At 53.6% G+C, this 24716-nt stretch overlaps 1 protein-coding gene across 3 annotated transcripts in view; it reads right to left on the reverse strand.

The window, feature by feature from the left end:
• The window catches only part of GDPD5 (glycerophosphodiester phosphodiesterase domain containing 5), an 87835-nt gene that overhangs the window by 26953 nt on the left and 36166 nt on the right, over positions 1–24716 (reverse strand). For all 3 annotated transcript variants that reach the window (XM_081539686.1, XM_081539685.1, XM_081539687.1), the window contains one exon: positions 14902–15078. In XM_081539686.1, coding sequence (XP_081395812.1) covers positions 14902–15018 — 117 coding nt within the window. In that variant the 5' untranslated portion in view covers positions 15019–15078. The remainder of the gene's footprint in view (positions 1–14901; positions 15079–24716) is intronic.

A 24716-nucleotide genomic window follows, 5' to 3' on the forward strand; every position in this document is an offset into this window, starting at 1 on the left:
GGCAAGGCTGGTCCCTCGGGCCACCATCACCCAGAATGTTCCCACCCCTCCCCCTTGGTAGCCCAACCGCCAGGCTGGGTGCACAAGGGCACCTATTCCTTCTTCACCCCCTGCCCTCGCTCCCCCATGGCCTGCCTTTGTCACACAGTGGAAGGCATGGAGGAGGGGGCATGGAGGAGGGGACATGGAGTTCCATCGGCTCTAGTAGGAACTTGCCCACTGACAGGCGTGGAAACTGAGGCCCAAGTTCAGACAACCAGTTGGGGGCAGAGTTGGGGCATGTTAGCCAGTGCTCCCTGCCCCTCTTCACACGGGTGGGGACTTGAGGCTCAGAGAGGGGAGTGACTTGTCCAACATCACCAAGCCCGGAGTCACAAAACGATGGGGAACCAGAGCAGGGTCGGGGGTCCACGCCAGAGCTGGGCCCTTAGTGCTGCAGCCTGAGGCCCTTCCCATGTGCGCCCGTCTCCAGGACCAAAGGCCACATCTGCCTGAGCCTTCACACTGGGAGGGTGATCCCGGGTCCCAGGGGTCACATTCCTCACCTCCTTTCCTCCTCACACACACCTGCAAAGCAGGTGTTCTTCCTCACCTCTGCCCCCGCTACACCAAGGCCCAGAGAAATGAAGCAACTTGCTCAAGTCACACAGCAAGTTAGAGAAGGAATGTGGTGTTCTACCACCCCACCAGGGGTCAGCCCTCTCTCTCCTGTGGCCCAGGGGGTGGGGGTGGGGGCGGTGTGAGGGTGGGGGCGGTGGATGGAGGGGGTCCTGCTGACGCCACCTCTGCTGCTTCCCCCAGAGGTCTGCAGGCACTTCCGGCCGGGCCCTCGGGTGTACCCCTGCTTCCATCCGTCCCCTTATCTCAGAGGCACAACAAGCTTGGAACATCCTGCTCTCTGGGAAACTGCTGAGATCATGAGCACAAACAACAGCTCGGAGGGGAAGTCAGTGCAGGAGAGACCCAAGAGCACCCCCCACCTTGAGGGGCTGGAGGGCTTGGAGGAGCTCAGTGTCTCTCACCCAGCCACTGCCCGGGTCCCCTGCAGCTTTCCTGGCATCTCTGATCCTTCCTGCACCACACAGCCGGCTTGGAGCTACAGTTCTAAGCCTGGTTTAACCTCTCGATGTCTCCGTCTAGAAAGCAAGCCCTCTCAGGTCCACCGGACAACCCTCTTCCTCCTCCTCGAGGCTTTCTCTGTCCCAGCAGGGTAAATTCCTTCTCCTCAGAGCTTCCGTAACTGTGGCACCCTTGTCGGTTATGACACAACCCCTGCAGTTCTAAACTTTCCCACTCTATGTCAGTAACTACCCCTCCCCTCGGCTATACTGTAACCACCTTGAAGTCTGGGCGGTCTTCATATTCCCAGGGTGGGTGGCAATGTAAGATAGATTTGATAGTGAGATGGCAGATGAGAAAAGACTCTTTCTCCGACGCTGGCATGAGTATGCCCACCCAGGAGAGATTTCACTCTGGGCTTACCAACTTACTACCCCCTCCAAAGAGGAGCCCTTGGTTTTCTGTGAACGTCAAGCCAGCAGTAGTGAGCGGCCCTCTTTCCACAGAGATCACTCTCCCTCAGCAGGTATGAGGCCTCTGGCCTCTGGTTCTGAGAAGGGCCCGTGTGAGGGGGGAGCCTCGGTCGATGATGAGTCCTGTCCCAGGCCAGCAGCATGGAGGTCAGTAAGTGGCGGGATCAGGGAATAGTTCCAGGGACAGTGACAGGGAGAGAACTGGCCACAGGTGCCGGGAGGGGATGTCCTTGGTTGACATGTGACTCAGGACCCAGGGACAATTCTGACAGGTGGTCAGGAAGACTGCAGGTGTCAAGAGGGCCCACAGCGGACAGGGGCCCTGAGTACTAAGGGTCACTGTTCTCACTGGGCTGGATCCCGACAGTGAGGCAGGAAGGACGGGGCAAGAATGAGGGGCTGCTCCTCCCTACCCCTGGAAACCCACAGCGGAGGACTAGGAACCCCATTACTGGAAGCAGGCATGAGCTGGGGTTGGGGACCACACAAGGTTGACAGTTCTGGGAGCTGAAAGCCAGAGGTCCTATGGCCACAGGGAGCCTGCAGATGGGGATGAAGAGGCTCTGTCCACAGCAGGTCACTCAGAACAATCAGAGGAAAAAACTGAATGGCAGGGGCTGGAAGAAAGGGGAGGGAAGGCCAGGAGCTGGGGGAGGAAGTGGCCTAGGGAGAAGTTCCACTGACAAAGAGGCTCCAGTGGCATGACTGGTCCTTGTCTGGGCAGGCTATAGGGGAGGGGCCTGAGCCAGCCCCGCCCCCTGACAAGCCAGCCTGGCTCTGCTCCAGGGAGGGTGCAGCCACTGGCCCTCCATCACCTCCTACTGTCTGCACAATGCCCGGGTATTTATCCCCACCTCAGAGCAAACCAAGATCCCAAGTCTCGGAGAAGGGCAGCCACATATATAGGCTGAGCAAGTTGTAGACCCCCAGCACTAAGGGCGCCACTCACATCACGGTCACACCATTGACGCCCATGTTTGTCATGACAAATTTTCCAGCAGGTAATGGTCAAAAGCCCTGGGGAAGGGGCACCCTTTGCTTACTTGCACAGAGGCTCAAAGTGGGTAAGTGGTGGTGAGTCAGAGGTTGAGCAACATATACAAGGTGACCAAGCAGAGGAGGAGTGGAGGTAGGAGGCCACCCTCTGCAGCTCCCTTGGGAACCAACCCCGCATAGCTCTCCCCCAAACCCACATTTGCCTTCGGGGACACAAGTGTGATGATCCCAAACCCAGCTTGTCTCCCTGATATTCCTTTCTCCTCTCTTGCTGGGGCCCATCCCCTAAGCCAAGCCTTCTTCTCCTTCAGGAAATCCTCCCATCCCTGCAGCCCCCAAGACCTCCCTTTCTTTTCCCTTTTTCTTTTTGGCCCCACCGCATGGCACATGGGATCTTAGTTCCCCAACCAGGGATCGAACCCATGACCCCTGTATTAGCAATGCAGAGTATTAACCACTGGACCACCGGGGAAGTCCCAGGACCTCCGTTTCTTCACTGCTTCTGCACAGACTCTTGGTACCCACCAACTTGACCTGGAAAGAAGCCAGGTTCAAGAGGGAGTCAGACCTGGCTCTGCCACTTGGTCAAGTTACCACTGAGCCTTGGTTTCCTCCCCTGTAAAAAGGGAATAACATCCGTAATCTGGAGGGTTGATGTTAAACGAAGTGATGTACATCAAGTGGTACACAGTAGGTGCATAATAAGGGGCAGTTAATTCACTGGGCTGCGGACTCCTTCTGGGCAGGGATGGCTGAGGTATCTGTGCACCCTGGCCCACAGCCCTCGGAGCACCGTGGTGCTCAGACATGGTGTGGGGAGCACAAGAAGGTGTGGACGTGGTGGGGATGCAGGGAGGCCTCAGGGCCACCTGTGGACAGGACATCATCCAACCCTGGGTTTATCCTCAGGCAAAGCCTGGGGGCCCCTGGGAACCAAGGGAAGGAACTCCCATTGTGACGCCCCAGCCCCTTCCCTTCCGAGTCTAGCAGCCACCTGAAAGCAGGACAAAGGTCAGGTGATTCCTGACGGGTACAGAGGCACAGGGAAGTGGCTGAGAGCAGCCGGGGAAGGGGATGGATGAGCTCTGGCTGTGGATGGGCTGGCGGCTCCCTCCCTGTACAGGGGTGGCAGTGGGGGAGAATACCAGAGGCCCCGGCCCCTTCCTGTCTCCTCCGCTCTTGCCCCCACCCTCCCTCTGTCCCACACCTGGCAGCAGTGCACCAATTTTTCCTGCTGGTTGTCACGTCTTCTCCTCATCCCTCTTATCTTTGTCCCGCCTGCAGCCTTCTGCATTCAGAGGAGACCGTGCGTGTGGAAAGAGCTTATTAGCAGCTGGGCTCATAGGGTCACACAGCGCTGCAGCCGCAGACCCCAGCCTGCGCAGGACATGTGGGTGCAGGCCATGCTGCTCCCGGCTGCTGCCTGCCCCAGGCTGTGCCCTGGGCAGAACACACACAGACACTGCTGTGGGTGTACCCCTGGGCCCCGCTAGGGTCTGGGGCACCTCCAAATAGAACCTGGAGCCTGAAATCTGCATCAGGATGGCACCTGAGTGGGAGCTGCCTCCCTGCCCTTGGTACCACCATGGACTTCAGACTCACACTTGGAGGCAGAGCTGTCTGGCAGGACTTCTATTCCCTGCGTGTCCCTCAGGACAGAGACTGCCTCTATGGCCCCCAGGACAGGAGCGCCCCTGCTTTGGCTCCCACGGCTCCAGGGATGGGTACTCTTGTCTGCATGCTGCTTGGCCCTCCTCTGGGCTGAGAGTTCTTGCTTCTGAGACAGCGGCCGGACAGGGGCAGGGCAGAGTCCTGTAACACTGAGTGAGAGTCCCAAACAGGCTGCCTACTAAATGGTGGCCTTGGAGAAGACATTGCTTTATCCTCCCCGAGCACCGACTTCCTGTTCTGTAACATGGGGACGGCAGTGTTGGACAGAAGTGCCTGGTGATGGCAGGGTGTCAGGAGTTGTTTTTCTTGCCTCCATCCCTCTCGAAGTCTGCTCCTTGGCTGCCGCCCTGCCGCCGGTTCTCTGATACCACCCAGAATAAGTCCAGCCAAAGGGCAGGAACACTGGGGTCAAATGACCAGGGCACGGGGCAATATAATCAAGAGCTGGGTTTTCATTCCCCGCCCTCCTACTGCTAGCTGTGTGGCCGTGGGCCAATTGCTCAGAACCTCACTCAATCCCCAGCTTCCCCCTCTATTCCTGAAGATGACATCACCTCTACCTCACGGGAGGGCTGCCAGGCCTGAATGTGACTACAGATGTAAGCTGTAAGTCGCCAAATCCACGATCGTTCCTATAATTATCATTTCGTGTCTGACAGCCCCTTAATTATGTGAAGACAGTGATCAAGTCTTCCCTGCCCCCTGCTCTACATCAAATTTCCCCAGCTGCTGAGGACAGCCAAGTAGATCACCCCTTCCCAGCCCAGGGCAGGTGCCATGGTCATGGGGACGCAGAGGTCAGGCTCAGCTCTGCAGGTTGCAGTCCTAGGAGCCGGCACAGATGAAGGAAGAAGACCCTGACCTGACACAGCAGCTGCCCCATCCAGGCTCACAGCACCATGTGGCTGCCCCGGGAGACAGCCTTGCAAGAGCACTTCATAAAGCTGGGGGTGGGGCACTCCTAGCAGCCCTCTACCTGCTCCATTGCATCTCATCCTCTCCACAGCTCTGCAAAGCAGGAGGAATAGTCAGAGGAAACCAGGGCTTGGGGAGGGGAAGTGCCCAAGGTCACAAAGGGCAAATGTGAGCCAGAATTCACACCCAGGTCTGGGTGCCTCCAGCTTCTTCAACTATCCCAAAGCAACAAGAAGCAGGACCTGTAATTATCCTTGTCTGACCATGGAGGAAAGTCACAGGCAGTGCCAGAGGAGGAGCCTTGGAATTTTAGCATTAGAAAAGATTTTAGAGATCATCCTGCCTCATCCACTAAAGGTCCAATTAAGAACAGGAGAAACTGAGACCCAAAGACAGGGAATGGCCTGGAAGGATGGACATAGGATGAATGCCAAGTAAATCAGTACACAGAAAGGTCGGAGAATTCAACAGATGGTATTGGGACATCTGGACATCCTTTTGGTTTTATATATATATATATATATGTACATATGTATGTATATGTATGGAGAAGGAAATGGCAACCCTTTCCAGTATTCTTGCCTGGAGAATCCCAGGGACGGAGGAGCCTGGTGGGCTGCTGTCTATTGGGTCACACACAGTCGGACACAACTGAAGCGCTTTAGCAGCAGCATATATATATATATCCTCCAGCATATATATATATAGATACATATAATTAGATCCCTACCTTACACCTCACACCAAACTAAATTCCAGCATCTCCCTCCACATTTGAGCCACCACTCTCTTCCAGTCATTCTACACATGTACTGAGCCCTGGACACTGGGAGATAAAGCTTGGACTCCACTCTGAGCAACCTGCATAGAAGACTGACCAGCCAGAAGGCAACTTGAGTCTTGGAAACCAGTATGGTGAATGGGGCAAGCATGGGCTGCTACAGAGCAAACTGCCAGTTATGGGGGCAGGGATGGTCTGGAGGGCTTCCTGGAGGAAGACATGCTTATAGCAAAGCTGAAAGGAACAGGCTTTTTGGAATGACAAGGTAAGGGAGGGTGTGGAAGGTGCAAAGGCACAGAACTTGGTGGCTTTTGTTTGAGATAACTGGTTTCTGGCAGGTTTATAAAAGCTTTGACAGGATTTTCCTGATGGTCCTGTGGCTAAGACTCTGAGTTATTGCAGGGTGCCCAGGTTCAATCCCAGGTCAGGGAACTAGATCCCAGATGCCACAGCTAAGAGATCATGTGCTGCAATTAAAGATACCATGTGCTGCAACTAAATAAATATCAGTGCAGTCAAATAAATAAATATTGAAAAAAAATCACTAAAAATCAAAATGAGATTTCAAAGTTTCCTCTATGTAAGAATATTAACTTTCGTATAGATTGCCTATTTTTTATCAGTTGACTTTAATTTTGGTTTTCATGCTTTATATACAAAAAACTAAATTTTTATGCAGTCAAATCTATCCCTCTTTTCCTTTATAGGCTTTTGCCTTTGGTATCATGTTTAAGGAATGTGGCTTGTGATTATATATTTAGATCATATTTTACATAGATAATCTCTCATTGTTGATACTTAAATCTGTAGTTCACCTATCCATCTACAGCTCCATATGTGTGTCCACATGTCTGGAGAGAGGTTTGAAAGCCTTTCCTCTAAAGCATGAAGATGAGAATTTCTTTTAATTTCTATCTTCCTGAGTTGTTTGAATTGTCTCAACAAATATGTGCTTCCTAAATAGAAAAAACAAAAGCTTAAAAAAGAAAAAAACACATTTTAATCCATCTGGAATTTCTTCTGATTTGAGGTAAGAGGCAGGGATCTAATTTTACTTTCACCAAATGGATGCTTCAGCTGTCCCTGTTCAGTTTGTCATATCTGCAACAATTTCCACGATCGTCTACCACACAGCACACTCTCAGATGTGTGTGGGCTGTTTCTAGGTTTTCTAGTCTGTGTTCCGCATGTGTTGGTTCCGCCTGGCACGGCTCCTTCCGCGTGGCTGAGCTCTGCTCCCGGTGCCACTCCTGTGGTCCCGCCTCCGCTTCCAGACAGGGTCCAGCTGTGTTCTCAGCACCACGCAGCCCTGTGCAGAGACTGGACAGCGACTGAGGGGTGCCTCCCCGCCGAGTCCGTCCACCTGCAGGCTACACCTGGGGCACACTACCTCCTCTCATCATCAGCCCATTTCACCCTCATCAAGTTCCTAATGGGGAGATGGGTGAATGTCAGCTGGGAAAGGTGTGGGGAGCTCCCAGAAGAGAGAGATGGGCAGCCCTGGATTACTCTGGTTCTGACCCAGGAGATTTGGGGGAGGGAGGAGGGGGCAGCCTGGGGAGGGTTGAGCTGGATGGCAGCATTAGGGCGAAGAAGGGAAAGGGATTAAAATCCCCACCCCCAGCCAGCTCCTGACAGTCTAAGAGGCTGGATTTATCTTTCTGGCTACAGAGAGCTGGGCAATTAGGCCTCTGCCCTCACTTCTGCCTGGGAGTACTCGGAGTGGCTCATTAGGCAGGAGAATGAAACCGGGCTCAGCCTGGAGCACCCGCTCCCTCCCAGCCATCCTGGGGGTTGCATCCACCGGTGCAGAGACAGGAGCTCAAGAGCTGGGGGCCCTTCGGAGGGATTATCCTTATGCCCGGCAGAGGGCGCTGCCGAGGCCACAGGGTGGTGCGTGGCCACAGTCCCTTGCGGATACCCATCACCTGCCACCCCGTCCATGCTCCCTAGGCACTCAAGGTGGTCACGGAGGTCATGAACACGAGCTTAATTGTCTCCCCTGGAGTGCGGCATGACTACGCCAGGCACCCATTCAGTGTGGTTTAGGGGGGGAGGGGGGCAGTGTGTGAGGTAGCAGGTGGGGTGGTTCCCGAAGGCCAGAGACAGCCTGGATTTAATTACAACGATAAATCCTCAGCTCCCTGCACTGCAACAGCCTCCGCCAGCCTCTCCTCTCTCTCTCTCTCATGGATGCAATAATATCATCGACCATTTTCTTATCCTCATGGCAACCCTGGAAGGTTCACAGGATTAAATGGGTTTTATCATCTCCAGTTTAGAACTGGGAGAGCTGAAGCTCAGAGGGCTCCTTTCTGACCTGCTGAGTCCCTTTCCCCCAAAGCACTGGAGAAGGGAACAGCCATCTCTTTAAAAGTTTGTAGGGAGGACACGTTTTCCCCCATTGGAACAGTGGTCTGTCCTGTTCAGGTATCTGCTATCTAACTGGACCCGTGGGGCATGGGTTTGTACCTCCACCTAATTCATGAGCAAGCTGAGGCCCAGAAGGGGTCTGCCTTTGCCTAAGGTCACTCACCACGTCGCTGGAGAACACAGGGTAGAGTTCAGGCTGCAGCCCCTTTAGCAAGGTGCATCTGGCTGACTCGAATCACATCCCGGAGCCCATTCCCAAGGCTGCTTCCTCCAGGGAGCCCACCTTGATTGCTGAGTGAGAGCCATTCTTCCTTGACCTGTATGCCTGTCAGAGGCCCATAGGGTGTAACAGGACAGGAAGGCATGGAGCTGGGAAACTCACCCCCTCCTCCTACCTACTGGCAGAGCCTGACCCCAGCCCCAAGGGTAGCCTGGGAGGTCCCCTGGCTGGTTAGCACTGGTCCCTGACAGCCACAGCCAGGGGCACTGGAATGCAGTGTGTACCCGCACTCTCCAGACGACCCAGTGCTCCTTGGGGTGCTCGCTCAGGACTCATCGGGGATCTAGCTTGCCCACCCTAACTGGTTTCCTCACTTGCTCTTCAGCTCACCGGCTCAGTCATCCTCCCCCTCCATGCCCAAGGCCCTCCTTTGAGAAATAGTCACCACCCACCTGGGCGGCCCAGGGCCCCGGGTGCTGCTGCAGGAGTCCAGGGGAAGGGGAGAGGAAGGGAATGAGGCCTGACTCCTTTGTTTGAAGCGGAGACTTCTTAGAGAAAGAGACATTTGCGATGAGCTTTGATAGAGGCCAGAGAGAAGGCATTCCAGGCAAGAGGGACAGTGGAGCAGAGGGCAGTGCTGGAGGGAGTGAGGTGGGCTATTCTGGGTGTGCAGTTGAAAGGGGGCCAATGGCTTCCCGCACAGCGGGTGTCTTCCTGCCATGGAGGGAGGAGCTCCCATTGGAAGAGGTAGGCAGTGGCAGGCCCGGGGAAGGAGATTTATTTTGTCTGTGTTCTTCCCCCACTATACTATTCCTGGACTCTACTGAGACCACAGCCCCTCTCATGTACCCCTGGGGATAGCATGGACTCTTGACCCCAGGAACGGCCTCATCCATCCAGGTAGAAATCATGGGATGACCGGAGGCATCATCAAAACTCTCTTTTGCAGCCAGTCAGCTGACGACACTGTCTAGGTGTCTCTAGAATCCCTCCCTTAGCTGCTTCTTTGTGGACCCCTCCCCCTAGTTGAGGCCTCAGCCTTCTCTCTGGCTCCCTGCCCTCCCCACCTCCACTCAAAGTCCCTCAGCACTTTCTCCATGATGGAACTGTCCTTGCACAGTCTGAGTCTGACTGGGCCCCCACCTCCCAGGATGGAGTGCAGGCTCAGGTCCCGTTGGCCACGCGCCTCCCCTCCTCACAGCAGGAGCTGTACTAGGCCAATTCGCTTTCAGTTCCTAAACACAAAACACTCTTGTCACACGCAGCTGCCCTGCCTTCCCCATGCTGGCACGACATGACAGCTGAGACTCTCTCTGACACCAGCTCAGACAAGCTTTCCTGCCCAGGATGTACCTGGGCCTTGGCAGTGATCACCCTGGGTGGTCTGGACATTAGTTCTGGTCTGCTCCCCACCCACCTGGGAGCCCTTCGGGGGAGGGGGGCACCAGGTTTGATGTACTCAGGGCAGGTGTCAGGACAGGTTCGTTGATTGACCAATGCATCCCAGACAAGACTGTTGGGAGTGAACAGGGGAGAAGGCACAGGACTGGGGCAGCAAGCAGGGGCAGTGCAAGCCGTGCCTTCAGCTCCTTGGCTTGAATAAATCACTTCCTCTTTCTGGAGCCCCATCCATACAATGCAGGAGGTCAAATAAGCTTAAAACATCCTTGAAAAGGCAAATGTAGAAGTGCAAGAGCGTTGACTGTCACTGTCTGTCTTCTTCAATGTCTCAGACTGGAAGTTTCTCCAGGCCTCTGACCTATATCCTTGTTGCGACAGAGAAGCTGGTCTTGACACTGCACTGCCTCCCGCGGATGCAGAGTCTTCAGGGGGCCCTGTGGGGATGGCCTGAGAACCGTCTTCTGTCCTGTCCTGTCCTTAATTGGCAATATTAGAGTAATGAGTCACAGACAACAACCAATTAATTACCCCAGTTATAAAAAGCTCCTGCTTCCCCTTCCTAGCTGTCGAGTGAGCTGGCCTCCTGCTGCCAGGCTCCTCCACTCCCTCGGTGTTGGCAGGAGGGAGAACATGTCATTTCACTTCTCTGCTCCTCAGTTTCCTGTTTCCTTATTTGCCAAGTGCGTGTCCTGCGGGGAGGGTTGGAGGAGATGGGAATGTGGAAGAGGGGCAGGAAGGAAGGAGAACAGCCTGGATGGAGAGGAGGGGGTGCCTCTCAGGCTTCCAGCCCCCCTCCACCATCTCCAGGATCTATTCCAATACCGCAGGGTCAGCTCTTAACTAGGGAAGCACTGAAGGTACCTAGTCTGGCATTCAAGCCACTCCTCAACTTGTCCCAAATGCTCCTGGTCCTGTGCTCTTTCTCTCTGTCAGGCAACCTCCCAAGTCCTCTCCATTCCCCTTCTTCTCCTTGAGGGAAGAAAGGAACAGGCCGAGCTGACTCCATCTTGAAAAAGAAGGAAACTCCATCTTGCACTTTCAGTGAGCTTTGGTCTATGTGCCTGGTAGCCATGGGGATAACATCAGTTCAGTTCAGTCGCTCAGTCGTGTCCGACTCTTTGCAACCCCATGAATCGCAGCACGCTAGGCCTCCCTGTCCATCACCAGCTCCCAGAGTTTATCCAAACTCATGTTCATCGAGTCAGTGATGCCATCCAGCCATCTCATCCTCTGTCGTCCCCTTCTCCTCCTGCCCTCAATCCTTCCCAGCATCAGGGTCTTTTCCAATGAGTCAACTCTTCGCATGAGGTGGCCAAAGTATTGGAGTTTCAGCTTCAACATCAGTCCTTCCAATGAACAGCCAGAACTGATCTCCTTTAGGATGGACTGGTTGGATCTCCTTGCAGTCCAAGGGACTCTCAAGAGTCTTCTCCAACACCACAGTTCAAACGCATCAATTCTGCGCTCAGCTTTCTTCACCATCCAACTCTCACATCCATACATGACCACTGGAAAAACCATAGCCTTGACTAGACGGACCTTTGTTGGCAATGTGATGTCTCTGCTTTTTAATATGCTGTCTAGGTTGGTCATAACTTTCCTTCCAAAGAGTAAGTGTCTTTTTAATTTCATGGCTGCAATCACCATCTGCAGTGATTTTGGAGCCCAAAAAAATCAAGTCTGACACTGTTTCCACTGTTTTCCCATCTATTTCCCATGAAGTGATGGGACCAGATGCCATGATCTTAGTTTTCTGAATATTGAGCTTTAAGCCAACTTTTTCACTCTTCTCTTTCACTTGCATCAAGAGGCTTTTTAGTTCCTCTTCACCTTCTGCCATAAGGGTGGTGTCATCTGCATATCTGATGTTATTGATATTTCTTCCAGCAATCTTGATTCCAGCTTGTGCTTCTTCCAGCCCAGTGTTTCTCATGATGTACTCTGCATATAAATTAAATCAGCAGGGTGACAATATACAGCCTTGACGTACTCCTTTTCCTATTTGGAACCAGTCTGTTATACCTATGGCCAAACTGGCCTCCCAGATTGATAAACACCAGATTCCATACCAAGATTTCCTGTCGCCAAAAAGACTGTAATAATCCCCTGTGTAGTCAATCACCTTGGTAATCTTTATGGCACCCATTGGTGTAGGCTACAATGTATAATCACCTGACCCGTCTGATTATGAATCATGGCTGTAACCTGATTGTATCCCCCTTTAACACTTCCCAGGCTAGGTTTAAGGAATTTGGGGATGTAGGCTTGAGCAGTACACTTAAGGTATATAAGGTTTTCAACAAAAGTCGGTTGGGGTCCCTGGCTAAAGAGGAAACTCTGCCTCAGACCCACCGGTGTAATAAACTGCACTCCACTATCCATGTTGTCCTTCTGAGTGAGTTTGTTTCCCAGAGCGTTTGGCTATAACATCCTTGCAAGCTCTCCTTTAAACACACCCAGACTCAAAACATGCCTGTCTTCCGGGCAGCCTCCAACTTCTTGAGACTCTTGCTGCAAATCTATCATGGACTCCATGTGGGACAGGGCTTCAAGCCTTGGTTTCTCCATCCAAAACCAGGGCATAACAATTAAACATGCCCCATGGGGTGTTAGCCATGCCCCACAATCAACAGGGCTGTGCCTGTAAGAAGCCATCCACCGCCTGCATACAACACGTGCTCGACAAACATTAACTGTTACTCTCACACTTCATTCCCAGCCTGAGGACGAGGGCTTCCGTGACTCACCACCTGTCTGTCACCTCACCTTCCAGATGAGGCCCGAGAGGTCCAGCTCCACCAAGGTACCTAACCCTAGGTTTCCCTGACTTGGAGACACAAGAGGATCCCCCAAGAGGTCCTCAGGGGGAAACAGGGGTGAGGGGTGGTGGTAAGGGGTGCCCATAGGAGGAGAGGAAGGTGGGGATGAGGCCCGAAGCTGGACCCCCTTCCGCTGGCCGAGGCCTTTCCTCCACCCCCTAGGCCCCAGGGGTTCTCCTCTCACCCCCTAGCCTGCACTCCCAGGGCTCACTCTGGGCCTCCAGCTGTTCAGCAAAACTTAGGTTACAGCATCTCTGCACCAGCTCTGACTCTGAGACACTAGTCCTTGACTGTGTCAGGCGAGGAGCCCATCACAGTCCTGGGGAGGGGCTGGGGAGAAGAGAGAAGAGAGTGGGCTGAGGTGAGAACCCAGGAAGTGGGCAGGGAAGCAGGAGATAGCTGTCTGGGGAGGGGTGGGGTGGGCGGGGAGGCTCGGGTTGCCTGAGGTGAGCCCAGCCCTTTTTGCAGAGGCCCTGCTACCTGGAGCTCCTGCAAACCCTCTCCCTTCTTGGCGCCAAGTTGGCTCCTGGCCTGCAGCTTCCTGCCATTGCCCCATACCTGGCACCCAGGCCTTGGCATCTATGGAGCCCACACTGCTTAGGCCCCCAGTCAGCTCAAAACTGGCCTCACCCACCACTTCCCCCAGTTCTGGGCCCTGTGCTGGCCATAGCCAAGACCCATCACTTCCTGACTCCACACAGCCTGTGACTGGCTGGCCCTGGGCCCACCAAGAGGTGTGAAGTGCCCCAGGAGAATGGCTTCCTCCGGGGTCTGATGGCCAAGTGCTTCCTTCTTAGGAGGCCAGCCATCCTTCTCCTCCCTTCCTCAGCCTCAGCTGTCTTCCCACCCCACCCCAGCCCCACCGAGAGTGCTCGACCCACACCATGCAGACCAGATCTGAGCTGTGCCCCTCACCAGCTCTGCGACCCTTGCCTGGTTACAACGTCCTGGCTGTTGTCCCAGATAGGAAGTGGTAGTGATGACATCTAGCTCACGGGCTTGGGAGCAACAGGGGTGGCTGCATGTCCAAGCTCAGCTTAGCACCTGGCACACAGACACACACACCTGGCTGCCAGTGAACTGCGAGCTCCTGCCTTCCTGACACGTGGAGGCCCTGCTGTCTTCTGTCCACCGTCTCAGGAAGAACAGCTCGGAGCGAAGCAGAGAAGACAGCCAGGCTGCCCTGAGCAGGGCCCTTTTCTTGCCTCAGTTGGGTGTACTGTCTCCTGTGTGCTTGAGTGGGGACATGGCAGTGAATCAGGCCAGGTGCCCACCAGGTAGTACCTGCTTCTCACAATTTGAGGGTGATGAGCCCAGGTCCCTGTCTCAGTCCAGCACTCTGTCCCCTCGTCCCTACCATCACAGGCAGGGAAGGAAGGCAGACAGGCGGACAAGCTTCTCCAACCTCCACACGCAGGTAGCCCAGCGATGCTTGGCCTCTGACCTCCGCCCCTGGTCACTCCAGCCTGTTTTGGGACTGGCTGATTTTAGAGGCTGGCCTCTTTGTTCAGACAAGCAGGAGGGAGGAGAAAGTTGTTTTTCAGGCAGCAAAGCTCTTAGATAAACACCATTTATCTCTCTCTCCGTTCCCTCCTGAAGGAATTGGGTTCCTTCAGAGAAGAAACTAGATCCACTGGCTGACGGCGCCCCAGGGACGGAAGTGCAGTGTGGGGTCTGGCTCGGGGAGCTGGACACTGAAGGAGGCTTTCTGTATCCGGCTGAGCACCTGCTGCCAGCCCTGGCAGGCGTGTGTGGCTCAGGTGACTGGGCCCTGGTGCCAGGCCATGGCCCTGCCAGCTCCCAGGCTCCTGATGGCCTGGCCCAGCTCCCCACCCTCCCCTTTGGCCACCTGCCTGCTTGCCTGCCTGTCGGGATCCGCCAGGAAGCTGAGAACTTCTGCTCCCCTGGGGGGACACCTCCCTCTTGGAGCAGCCCACCCTGCCCAGTGCTCCATGAGCAACCCAGCCCCCACACTGTCAGGGGGGAGTCAACTAGCTACACCCACAACAGGATGGCCTACTTCCTTGCCCATCTAGTCAGGTAGATTTGGGAATTTCCACAGGCCCACTTTACAGAAGGAGAAATTGAAACCAGAAGGCCACACAGCAGAGTGACAGAGCTGAGTCCCCTCCCTGAGACCCCGGCCCCCGACCCCCAGGTCCTTGTCCTTTGGCTCTGCCCAGCACAGCTCACCGGAGTGGTGTCATCATGAGAACGCTGGTAGCGCTTCCAGCGGCAGCCGTAGATGCCCGTGAGGCAGGAGAGGCAGAGCTGTGGCTCATAGTACTGCAGGGGCTGGTGTCTCACCATGCTCGTGCCCGCGGCCCTGGCGCCCTGCCTTCAGGCACCCATGGAGGCCCCCAGCTGGTCCTGTGGGAGGAAGCACAGGTCTGTGAGGCTGGGCAGGGCTGGGGACTCAGTCCCCACACAGCAAATGTCACTATAGCCTAGGTCAGGGAGGGTCAGCCTCCGCTCTGAGCCCTGGTGGGTCCCTGTCTCACTTGGAGTCAGAGGCCCATCCTTCGCAGTCCCCTGCCACCCACCCATGACCTAATCAACCAACAAAAATCCCCTAACCCATTAGCTGTCACTCACCTACACCCACGCCCTGGCAACCTAATCTACTTTCTGTCTCCATGGATTTGCCCATTCTGGACATTTCACATAAACTGCATCATATGATATATGGCCTTGTATGTTTTGCTTTTTTCACTTACTGTTTTCAAGGTTCATCCACATTATAGCATGAATCAGTACTACGTTTATGACTGGGAACTATTTAGTTGTATAAATAGACCACTTTATCCATTCATCAGTAGATAGACATTTGGGTTGTTACCACTTTTTGGTTGTCATGAAAACCCTGCTATGAACATGTTTTTTGTGTGAATGTGTATTTTCATTTCTCTTGAGTACATACTTTGGGATGGGGTGGCTAGGTCATACGATAACGCTATGTTTAACTTTTTGAAGAACTGCCAACAGCTGTTTTTCAAAGCTGCTGTACGATTTTACAGTCTCAAAGTACGGTCAGTATCATCCCCATTTTACAGGTGAGAATTCGCAAGCACAGAAAGGTCTAGCCATTTGTCAAAGGTCACACAGCAGAGTCCGGCAGTCTGGCTTTAACTCGAGGGCTGGAAAACTATAAGTGAAAATGTGAGTAACTCAGTCGTGTCCAACTCTTTGTGACCCCATGGACTGTATAGCCCACCAACCTCCTCTGTCCATGGAATTCTCCAGCCAAGAATATTGGAGTGAGCTGCCATTTCCTTCTCCAACTCATGACCAAATCCAACCAGCCACACATTTTTACACAGCCCACAAGTTAAGAGTGGTTTTCACATTTTTTAATAGTTGGGAGGAAAAAAACCAAAACAAAAATATATTTTGATCTGCAAAAATTATACAAAAGTCAAATTTTAGAGTCCATAAATAAAATGTTTTATTGGAGGCAGCACCCCTCCTTCATTTATGTATTGTCTATGGCTGCTTTGAGTATAACTGCAGAGTTATGACAGAGACCACAGGGCCCACAAAGCCTAAGGTACTTACTGCCCGGCCCTTCACAGGGAAAGCCTGCTGACCCTGCCACCACAGGGCACAGTGACTCATGACCCGGGATCATAAGTGCAGCATGTGGTGGACAGAAGAAAGGGTGCTGTGGGCACGTAATAGGGACAGGAGGGTCAGGGTACACTTCCCATAGACGGTGCTGAGCAGAGGCCTGCAGGATGAGCTCCCTCTCTGACTCCCCAGGGGCTATAGTACAGGGGCATTGGGCTTCAGGCCCACCAATGAATTCCACGTCTGGGCCTTACTCAGGGCCTCTGCCCAACACCCCACCAGCCCCACTCCCCAAGTGCTAACCTCAGCACAGGGATTACAGCCTCCACTGAGAGTGCAGAGATGTACTAGGAGCTTGCTGGGAATATTGACTGACCTGCAGCCGCCTAAGTGCTGGGAATTGTCTGGTGCAACCTGTGCCCGTGTCTCCCCGGGGAGGCATGTGGACACAGAACAGATGCTGGGGGGTCTCCGAGCTGAGCCAAGTCCAGGGCTCGGGGTGACAGTATTGGATAGGGATGCTGCTGCAGTCAGCTTAGCTCTCATGGGGTTGGGGAGGCCGGGGGTGGGTCAGCAGGTAAGAGACCCTCTCATTTTTCCTTTATTCCTCTCTAGAAGGAGTGTGTCGGGGTGGGAATTCCCTGGTGGTCCACTGGTTAGGACTTGATGCTTTCACTGCCAAGGGCCTGGGTTCAATTCCTGATGGAGGAACTAAGATCCCACAAGCCACACAGTGCAACCAAAAAAATAATTAAAAAAAAAAATTAGGAGTGTGTACTCATACACAGACCCCCACATCCACAGCCTTCCAGAGGGGGTAAAAGAGCAAAATCCACAGCCAGGGAACCACATCTCACCCCGTGCACCCCCAGATGAGGACCTCTACTGTCAGGTTGGCTATCACACTTCCCCAGGAATGGGGGAGGCAGCTAGTATCCATAGAAAGAGGACTGGATTCACCCTGCCTTGACCAATGACTTGCCCTGTAGCCAGAGACACTCAGGGCTCTTCTCTGACCCTTGGTTTCAGCTTTTGTCTTGACTTCCAAAAAAAGGTCAGATGCCTGGGGGATGAGGGAGGGCTGGTGGCAGGGGGGCATATGGCTGCAATGACAGAGGTACAGCAGGTGCACATTCTGCACGCAGGAGCCCTGCCCTCACATTCCTTTCCCAGGACCCCCCTGACCCCGGGACTGATTCTTATGTGTCCTCTGCTCCCCTACCCCCTACAACTGAGCATTACAACCCACCCAGGAATGGAATTTCCATTTCAAGTCTGGAAAAGAGGGAAGTAGAACTGCCTGCACCAAGGTCTCAGCCCAGGACTTGGCTGACCAGGGCTCTTAGAACTGTTCCCCTCTCATCCCCCACCTGCCATGAATTTTCATTCTATTCATAACTGCAGGGGTATCTCTCAGAGGCAAACTTCTTCTTTTTCCTTTGCACATTTTCCTGGGGCCATCAAGATCACCAGCGGCTCCTTGCTCCCTCCAGGGGTGCCACCTAGACCCACACTGGCACAGTGACCACCTCACCACCCCTAATGTGCCTCTAACATCCTTCAAGGCCTTTTTCTCACCAGCCCTTTGGCCACTGCCCAGGTCTCACCTCTCCCCTGGGTGGGGAATCCCTGCAGTGGGTCTGGCCTGGCCAATCTAAGCTCTCACCCGCAGCAGAGAGCTTCCTAAAAGACAAGTGACCAGAATCTGGCTCCTCCAGCCTCACCACTCCAGAACTTGCTGTCCCTTCATCTGGCTAATGCCTCCTGACCCTCGAGTCTCCGCTCAGATGTTACCTCCTCTGGGGAGCCTTCCCGGAGACCCAGGTTGGGTGAGAGGGCTCCAGGAGTCCCTCCTCCCTCCTGGGCTGCCTGTGGGAGCACAGATGATATGTCTGCCTCCCCCAGGGAACAGCCTGAGTTGCTTGCATTTCCCCAGTGGCTAGCACAGGGCAGTCCTGGGGGCTTCCTGGACTGTACTTCTGAAAAGGCCCAGAAGTTCTGCTAACAGAGACATGACTGCCCAGACCCTAAGTGGTTGGGACAAGTCCCCAGAGACCAGATTCTCCACACCTGTCCCGCTCCTGCCCAGACTAATGGCATCACTTCGCATCAGTTGGTTCTCCAAGCCACCTCCCAGGGCTGCTGCTATCAGCCAAGTTCCAAAGAAATCTCCAGCCTGGAGCCCTGCTGGCTCTGGGACAAGAGAAAGCCCTCACCTCTTAACCTGAACTTCTACAGCATCCTGTTTGCACAGGGAAGGGAGTCAGGAGGGAGATGGAGTGAGTGTCTGCTATGGAGTGGGTGAAGGATGTTGGGGGTGGGCATACCTCCAGGGGCCTCGCACACCCTTATACCCTGGGAATGCACCTTACTCACTCCTTGGCTCTTCATCCCTCCCCCTGACTGGCCGGTTGCCAGGCCCTCACTGCCCCCAGACCATGCTGCCTCCGGTCCCAGGTTTGCTCGCTCTCCTGACAGTGGAAGGAGTCTCCAGCCAGGTGTCAGTGCCTGGCTATCAGCCTGGTCTCCTTCTACTGACATGCTGTGTGACCTTGGGGACTTATTTTACCTACCTGAGGAATGGGCACTAGATAGACCAGCACAAAAAGGACCCAAGGTTACAATAAAAAGGAATAAGACACTGATACATGCTATTAATACAATGTGACTGAATCTTGAAAACATTATGCTAAAGTGAAAGAAGCTAGTTATGGAAGGTAGAGGGGGTGGTTTGCAGGGCACCATGCTGAGCATTGTACCTGTGTCATCTTCTGATGACAATTGTCCAAAGTAGAGCTTGACAGTCTTCTTTTACATGTTAGAAATATGGGTCCCAGGTGAATGGAGGAATAGGGTTCATCCCAACAATGGAATATTACCCAGCAGCAAAAATAAATGCAGGAGACCCAAGTTTGATCTCTGGGTTGGGAAGATCCCCTGGAGAAGGGAATGGCTACCCACTCCAGTATTCTTGCCTGGAGCATTCCATGGACAGAGGAGCCTGGCGGGCTACAGTCCATTGGGTCCAAAAGAGTCAGACATGACTGAGTGCTTTCACTTTTCACAAAAAGAAATGAGCTATCAAGCCATAAAAATACATGAAGGGACCTTTAAAGCATATTGCTCAGTGACAAAAGTCAATGAGAGAAGGCTACATACTGCATGATTTCAACCATATAACATTCAGGAAAAGGTAAAACCATGGAAGTGGTAAATGGATTAGTGGTTGCCAGGGGTTGGAAGTAGAGTGCACAGGTAGATTTTTAGAGCAGTGAAACTATTTTGTATGATACTATAATGATGGATACATGTCATTACATTTGTCAAACCACACAGAATATATAACACAAAGAGTGAACCCTAATATAGACTGTGGACTTCAGTTAATAATATGGTATCAACACTGGCTCATCAGTTATAGCAAATGAATCCCCCTAAGATATTAATACAGGGAAAACTGTGGGCTAGGGGAAGGAGAGTATGTAGGAACTCTGCATTTTCTAATCAATTTTTAAAAACTCTCACCAGGGATTCCCTGGTGGCTCAGATGGTAGAGTCTGCCTGCAATGTGGGAGACCTGGGTTCAATCCCTGGGTCGGGAAGATCCCCTGGAGAAGGAAATGGCAATCCACTCCAGTATTCTTGCCTGGAAAATCCTAACAGATATGAAATATGTAAATAATAATAATAATAATAAAATAAAAACTGTCACCAAAAAAATCATCTAATAATTAAATATGTATACGTGCTAAGTTGTGATTGATCTATAGATAGCTAGGTCAATAAATCTAATCCTAAGAGATTACATGATTCAGCCAACACCAAACAGCTAACCGTGGAGAAGACAGCATTTGCAGCCAGGGCTGCCAAGTCTAAAGCCCAGTCTTTCTAAGGCACCAGCCCTAGATAGAGGGTCTGTCTGTCCTCATTTCTACCGCCCTCCATGTCTATGACAGCCATAGCATGTGTCACTGAAAATTGCACCTCAAAAGGCCAAGTTCAATGTTTTGGTTGGCACCAGGGCAGCAGGGGCACAGAGTGAGGCCAAGAACTCTGGGGAGGAGAGAGGACCCCCCACTCCACCCCCACATGGGCTCAGGGCTAGGGGAGGCAGAGATCTGACCTCCCCCTCCAGCAGCCTTCCAGGCCCCCAGGGAAGGAGGCGGGGCATACACGTGGAGGAGGAACCATCACCCCTTCTCCTTGGCTATGGCCGCCCTCGAGGAACCTCAGCCCCAGCCCAACCCCAGGCGGAGACTGAGCTCAGTCACTAGCAGGCTGGGTGACCTCCACCAGCCTCTGGCCTCAGCTTTCCTATCTGTATCAGGGGAGGGTCTAAACCACATCTGATGATCTCTAAGGGCCTTTTTAACAATCAGCTTCTAAAACCTTTTAACCACCTGCTCTCTCCTCATTCTCAGGAGATAAGCAGAGATAGGGTTGCTCCAGGAGGATGGAAGGACAAATTCCCTAGTCCTTGTCTCATCTGACAGGGAAGAGCCTCCTCCAACGCCAGGACCCATGGCTGGAAGTCAGGAGCCCGCCCCTGACTGGAGCAGTCATGATGAGGATGAAAGCTGCAGGCAGGCCTGTGACAAGGAGAGAAGCCTGGTCATCCTGGGCCTCATTTCTGCCCAGGGGCCGCCACCATCTTTGACAGGAACCCAGGTATAGGTAGTCATGGCCTGGATAACTCACAGTGACGACCTCACACCTGACTTAGAGTGAAACCCAAGGGGTAAACAGCAGAAGGCTGTGGGGACTCCTCCCTATAATACTTGGGGAACATGGCCATGGAGCAAGACCAGGGCCTCCCTGTGGTCCTTCCTCACTGCATGCCTAACCCCTGTTCCCAATGCAGCTGTACCTGGGAAGCCACCTTAGCTCGGGGCCCCTCTGTCCATCTACTCATCTCAGTGCTGCAGCCCCTCCTCCAGGAACCCAGCCCTGCCAGGTCAGGGTCTCTTCTGGACCCACAACTCCTGTGCTTCCTTCAGTGGCACTGCAGGGCAGCTTCCTGGAGAGGGTGGATGTCAACAGAACTCAGAAATAAGGGATGACTTATAGCACAAGAGGGGTCTTGCTAGGCGGCCAGCACAGGGAAAGCGTGGTGGCAGGGAGGGTGAGAGGGGCCTCTCCCAGGGCTGAGGGCTCCAGCAGGAAGTTAAGCCCCATGTCAGTTCCATCTGGTGGTGACCATCGGGTCTGCTGCCAACAGTAGCCTCCCAGGCCTCTGGGGGCCCAGGGGGCAGCAGCAGGCAGCTCGCCAGCTGGGCTGTTTCTCCAAACAACCCACCAAACCCAGAGAACAAGTCTCCGGCCCCAGAGCTGCGGCTGGAGATGGGGGGACCGAGCTGATTCCAGGCTCCTCCCCACTGCTCTCCTGTGCTTAGCTTTTGAGGAATGCTCAAAGTCACTACCTTCCTCATTGCCTGGGCCTCACCAGATGGCTTAAACTGTGAGAGATGTGGGCTGCCACATCTCATTGTGTGGCCCTGGGCAAGTCACTCTATTTCTCTGGGCCTCAGAGAAAGCCCTAGATTCTAATGAAATCACCAAAGAGGCAGATAGAGGGCAGGAAGGAAGTCTGTCACTGAGGCAGCTGCCAGTAGGGAGAGGCGGGGGCAGGAGGGCCCAGGAAGGAGGCCTGGTGGGCCAGAATACTTCCCCCACTCCACCCCCGTCATGGCCACTCATTCTTTGGGGGAAAAGCTACTGGTGGCTTAGGCTGGGGCTCAACAGGAGCCATCAAAGAATCAACCATGCCCTAATTAGGGTCACTATTAATCTCTTTTCACCGTGGTGCCAGGGCCTCCTGTTTACCCAACACTTTGTCCCAGAAGATTTCTGATGGCTCTTCCTCCGGGGGAATTCCCAGCAGGCTGGCTTCACCCCAAATGTGGGTCCTTCTGCCTCTCCTGTAGGGAATGCTCCCTGCTTCTCCTCCCAGAAGGGCTGGCTTCCTCGGAACCACAGCGTCTGGAATTATCTGTTCCATACCCAAGGCTCTCTAGTTCATGTGGTAAATGTTTCAAAAGCCTCTGCAATGCTGGCACCCAAGAGAGATGCACAGAGAATCAGAGGTGGCTCCTCCTTTCAAGAAGACAACCTCATCAGAGCAACAGCAGCTACAATTATAACCACACGCACAGTGCTTTACAGTGTACAAAGTCTCCACATACATCGTTTCACTGAAGCATGGCCCCAACTCCACGGGCAAGTACCAGATCCCCATTTTATGGAAGAGGAAATTGAGGCTGCTAGGAGATAGAACAGGTTTGCTGAGCTGCATCCTTGGTTGAGCCCCTTGGGGGACTGACTTGCATGCTTGGGGCCTGGTGGGTCAGCAGCCCCCTGTCATAGCAGTTCATTCTTTGGGGGAAAAGCTTAGGGTAGTTGAATGGGGGCCAAGCTCAGGACCTTGCCCAGGACCCTTGGGTTCCCTTGGCACAGAAAGGACCTCTCCTTGGGTCTCTCTTTCCCCAGATCAGGGCTGTGGGCTGGGCTGAGCAGTCACCAGGAACAGCCCGCATACTAACCAGAGTCAAGAATCGCGCCCCCAAGGCTCATACAATCACCAAGTCCTGCTGCAATCCAACAGGGATCTCAAAACTAGCCCTGTGGAGAAGGAATTGGCAACCCACTCCAGTATTCTTACCTGGAGAATCCCATGGACAGAGTAGCCGCCTGGCAGGCTACAGTCCATGAGGTTGCAAGAGTTGGACACGACTTAGCAACTCAAGAGAGAGAGAAGCTGAATCTCTATTAAAAAAAAACAAAAAACTAGCCCTGGATTTCAGATTATGACAGTCATCAAATGTCAGCACCAGGGAAGACCTGGAGCTATTCCCTCTGGCCTTCTATCCCTGCAGAAATCCCCTGTACAACTGGTGGTGGTTCCCCAGCAGACTGGCCTGCATAGGCTTGCATATGCCTCTAGACAGGCCCCTCCCTCCCTGGAGGGCTGAAAGTTTCCTCTTTAAACCAGAACAGAAGGTAGGCCCTCTTAAGAGGGGCAGACTGCCCCCAGCCACCCCCTCCCCCAGCAGCACTGACACGTTCCCCAGGAGCAGGCAGAGTGAGCTGAGCACGGGGCCAGCCTGGGGGCCTGGTGAGGCGAGAGACTTCCCCAGTCTCTCCTCCCTCCCCGCTGGACGCCCCAGTCCCTCCCAGGCGCCCAGTGATTCAGTCACAGGAACCAGGCTGGCTTTTTCCGATGCCTCTCCCTGGGTCTCTGGAAGGAGGGGACCCTGAACAGGAGGAGGGCAGGCGGAAGCGGAGTCTGGCGGAGACAGGCCCTGAGCAAACTTGTCTCTGCCCGGTTTTTGCTCCCTGAGGGAAAGGTGAGCAATGATTTATTTTATTTATTTATGTAAAATAGCAGAGTTATTATACAAACAGGCTTCCGAAGCAGGCCCTGGGGATGGGAGGAGAAGTGACTCCTGCCATTTTAGGAATCTTTCTCTTGCTTCCTTCCCCTCACACCTACCTGTCTCGCCTCACCTGCCCCCACGCCTCCTCACATGACTGTGCTCCAAGCAACACAGCACCTCACAGTTTCCCCCGCTCCCCCAAGCCGTTGCCGGTGCTGGGCCCTCTGCCAGGAGTGCCCTCCCGCCCCTGCCCCAAATCCCGCCCATCTTAACAAATGTACTCTGGACAAAGCCTAGTCTGATCCCCCCTGCAGAAGCCCACTACTTCCTCCTTGGTCCTCCCATCACCAGGCAGAGCTCTCGAGACATGATCACAGGCCTCCGTGCATGGTAATTATCTGTTTCCGTGGCTGCCTGGCCCGCCAGGCCAAGAGCCTCCCCAGGTGGAGATTTCTCATCCATCTGGCCCAGCTTTTCTGAAGAGTCTGCAGATATCTGTGACCCTGCAGGTGACAGGGACACGAGCTCCCCCAGACCCCCATCCCTGCTAGAGGAATCACTGCGCAGTGGACCTGTGTTCTTGCATGAGGTCAGCACCAAGGAAGCTCCCGTTTGCACTGGTTAAATGTGCAAATGAAGGAAGGAAGGACCATATCGGAAGCCTCTTAAACCACCCAACCGCAGAGCCACTTCTGAGCTTGCTCCCAATTCTGCCTCTGAATAATAATTAGCCTTTTCCCTATTTACAGAAAAAATTAAGTTACTAAAAAAAGTCTCAAGTATTTTCTCCCACAGTTTTTTCTGAACCCTCTGCTATATGTTCCAGGTCTAGCACAAGACGACCTCAGACTTAGCACAGAATACTGATTTCCTCACTGCCACCTGCATCTCTCCTCATTACAGTGCTCCAAGAGGAGCAGAAGCCGGGCTACTTCCAGGCAAGTCTGAGAACCTGGGGCCTAAGCTTCTCTTCCCCTCTTTCAGACAGCCAAGTTTCCTTTCTGACCTTGTTCAAATGCTGAAGAGGAAAGCCCTAGGGGTTGGCTGGCCTAGGAAACCCTGATGGTT

Source organism: Giraffa tippelskirchi, chromosome 11 (genome assembly GCF_054371585.1).
Source record: "Giraffa tippelskirchi isolate mGirTip1 chromosome 11, T2T-mGirTip1v1.2.pri, whole genome shotgun sequence".
NCBI classification, from domain to species: domain Eukaryota; kingdom Metazoa; phylum Chordata; class Mammalia; order Artiodactyla; family Giraffidae; genus Giraffa; species Giraffa tippelskirchi.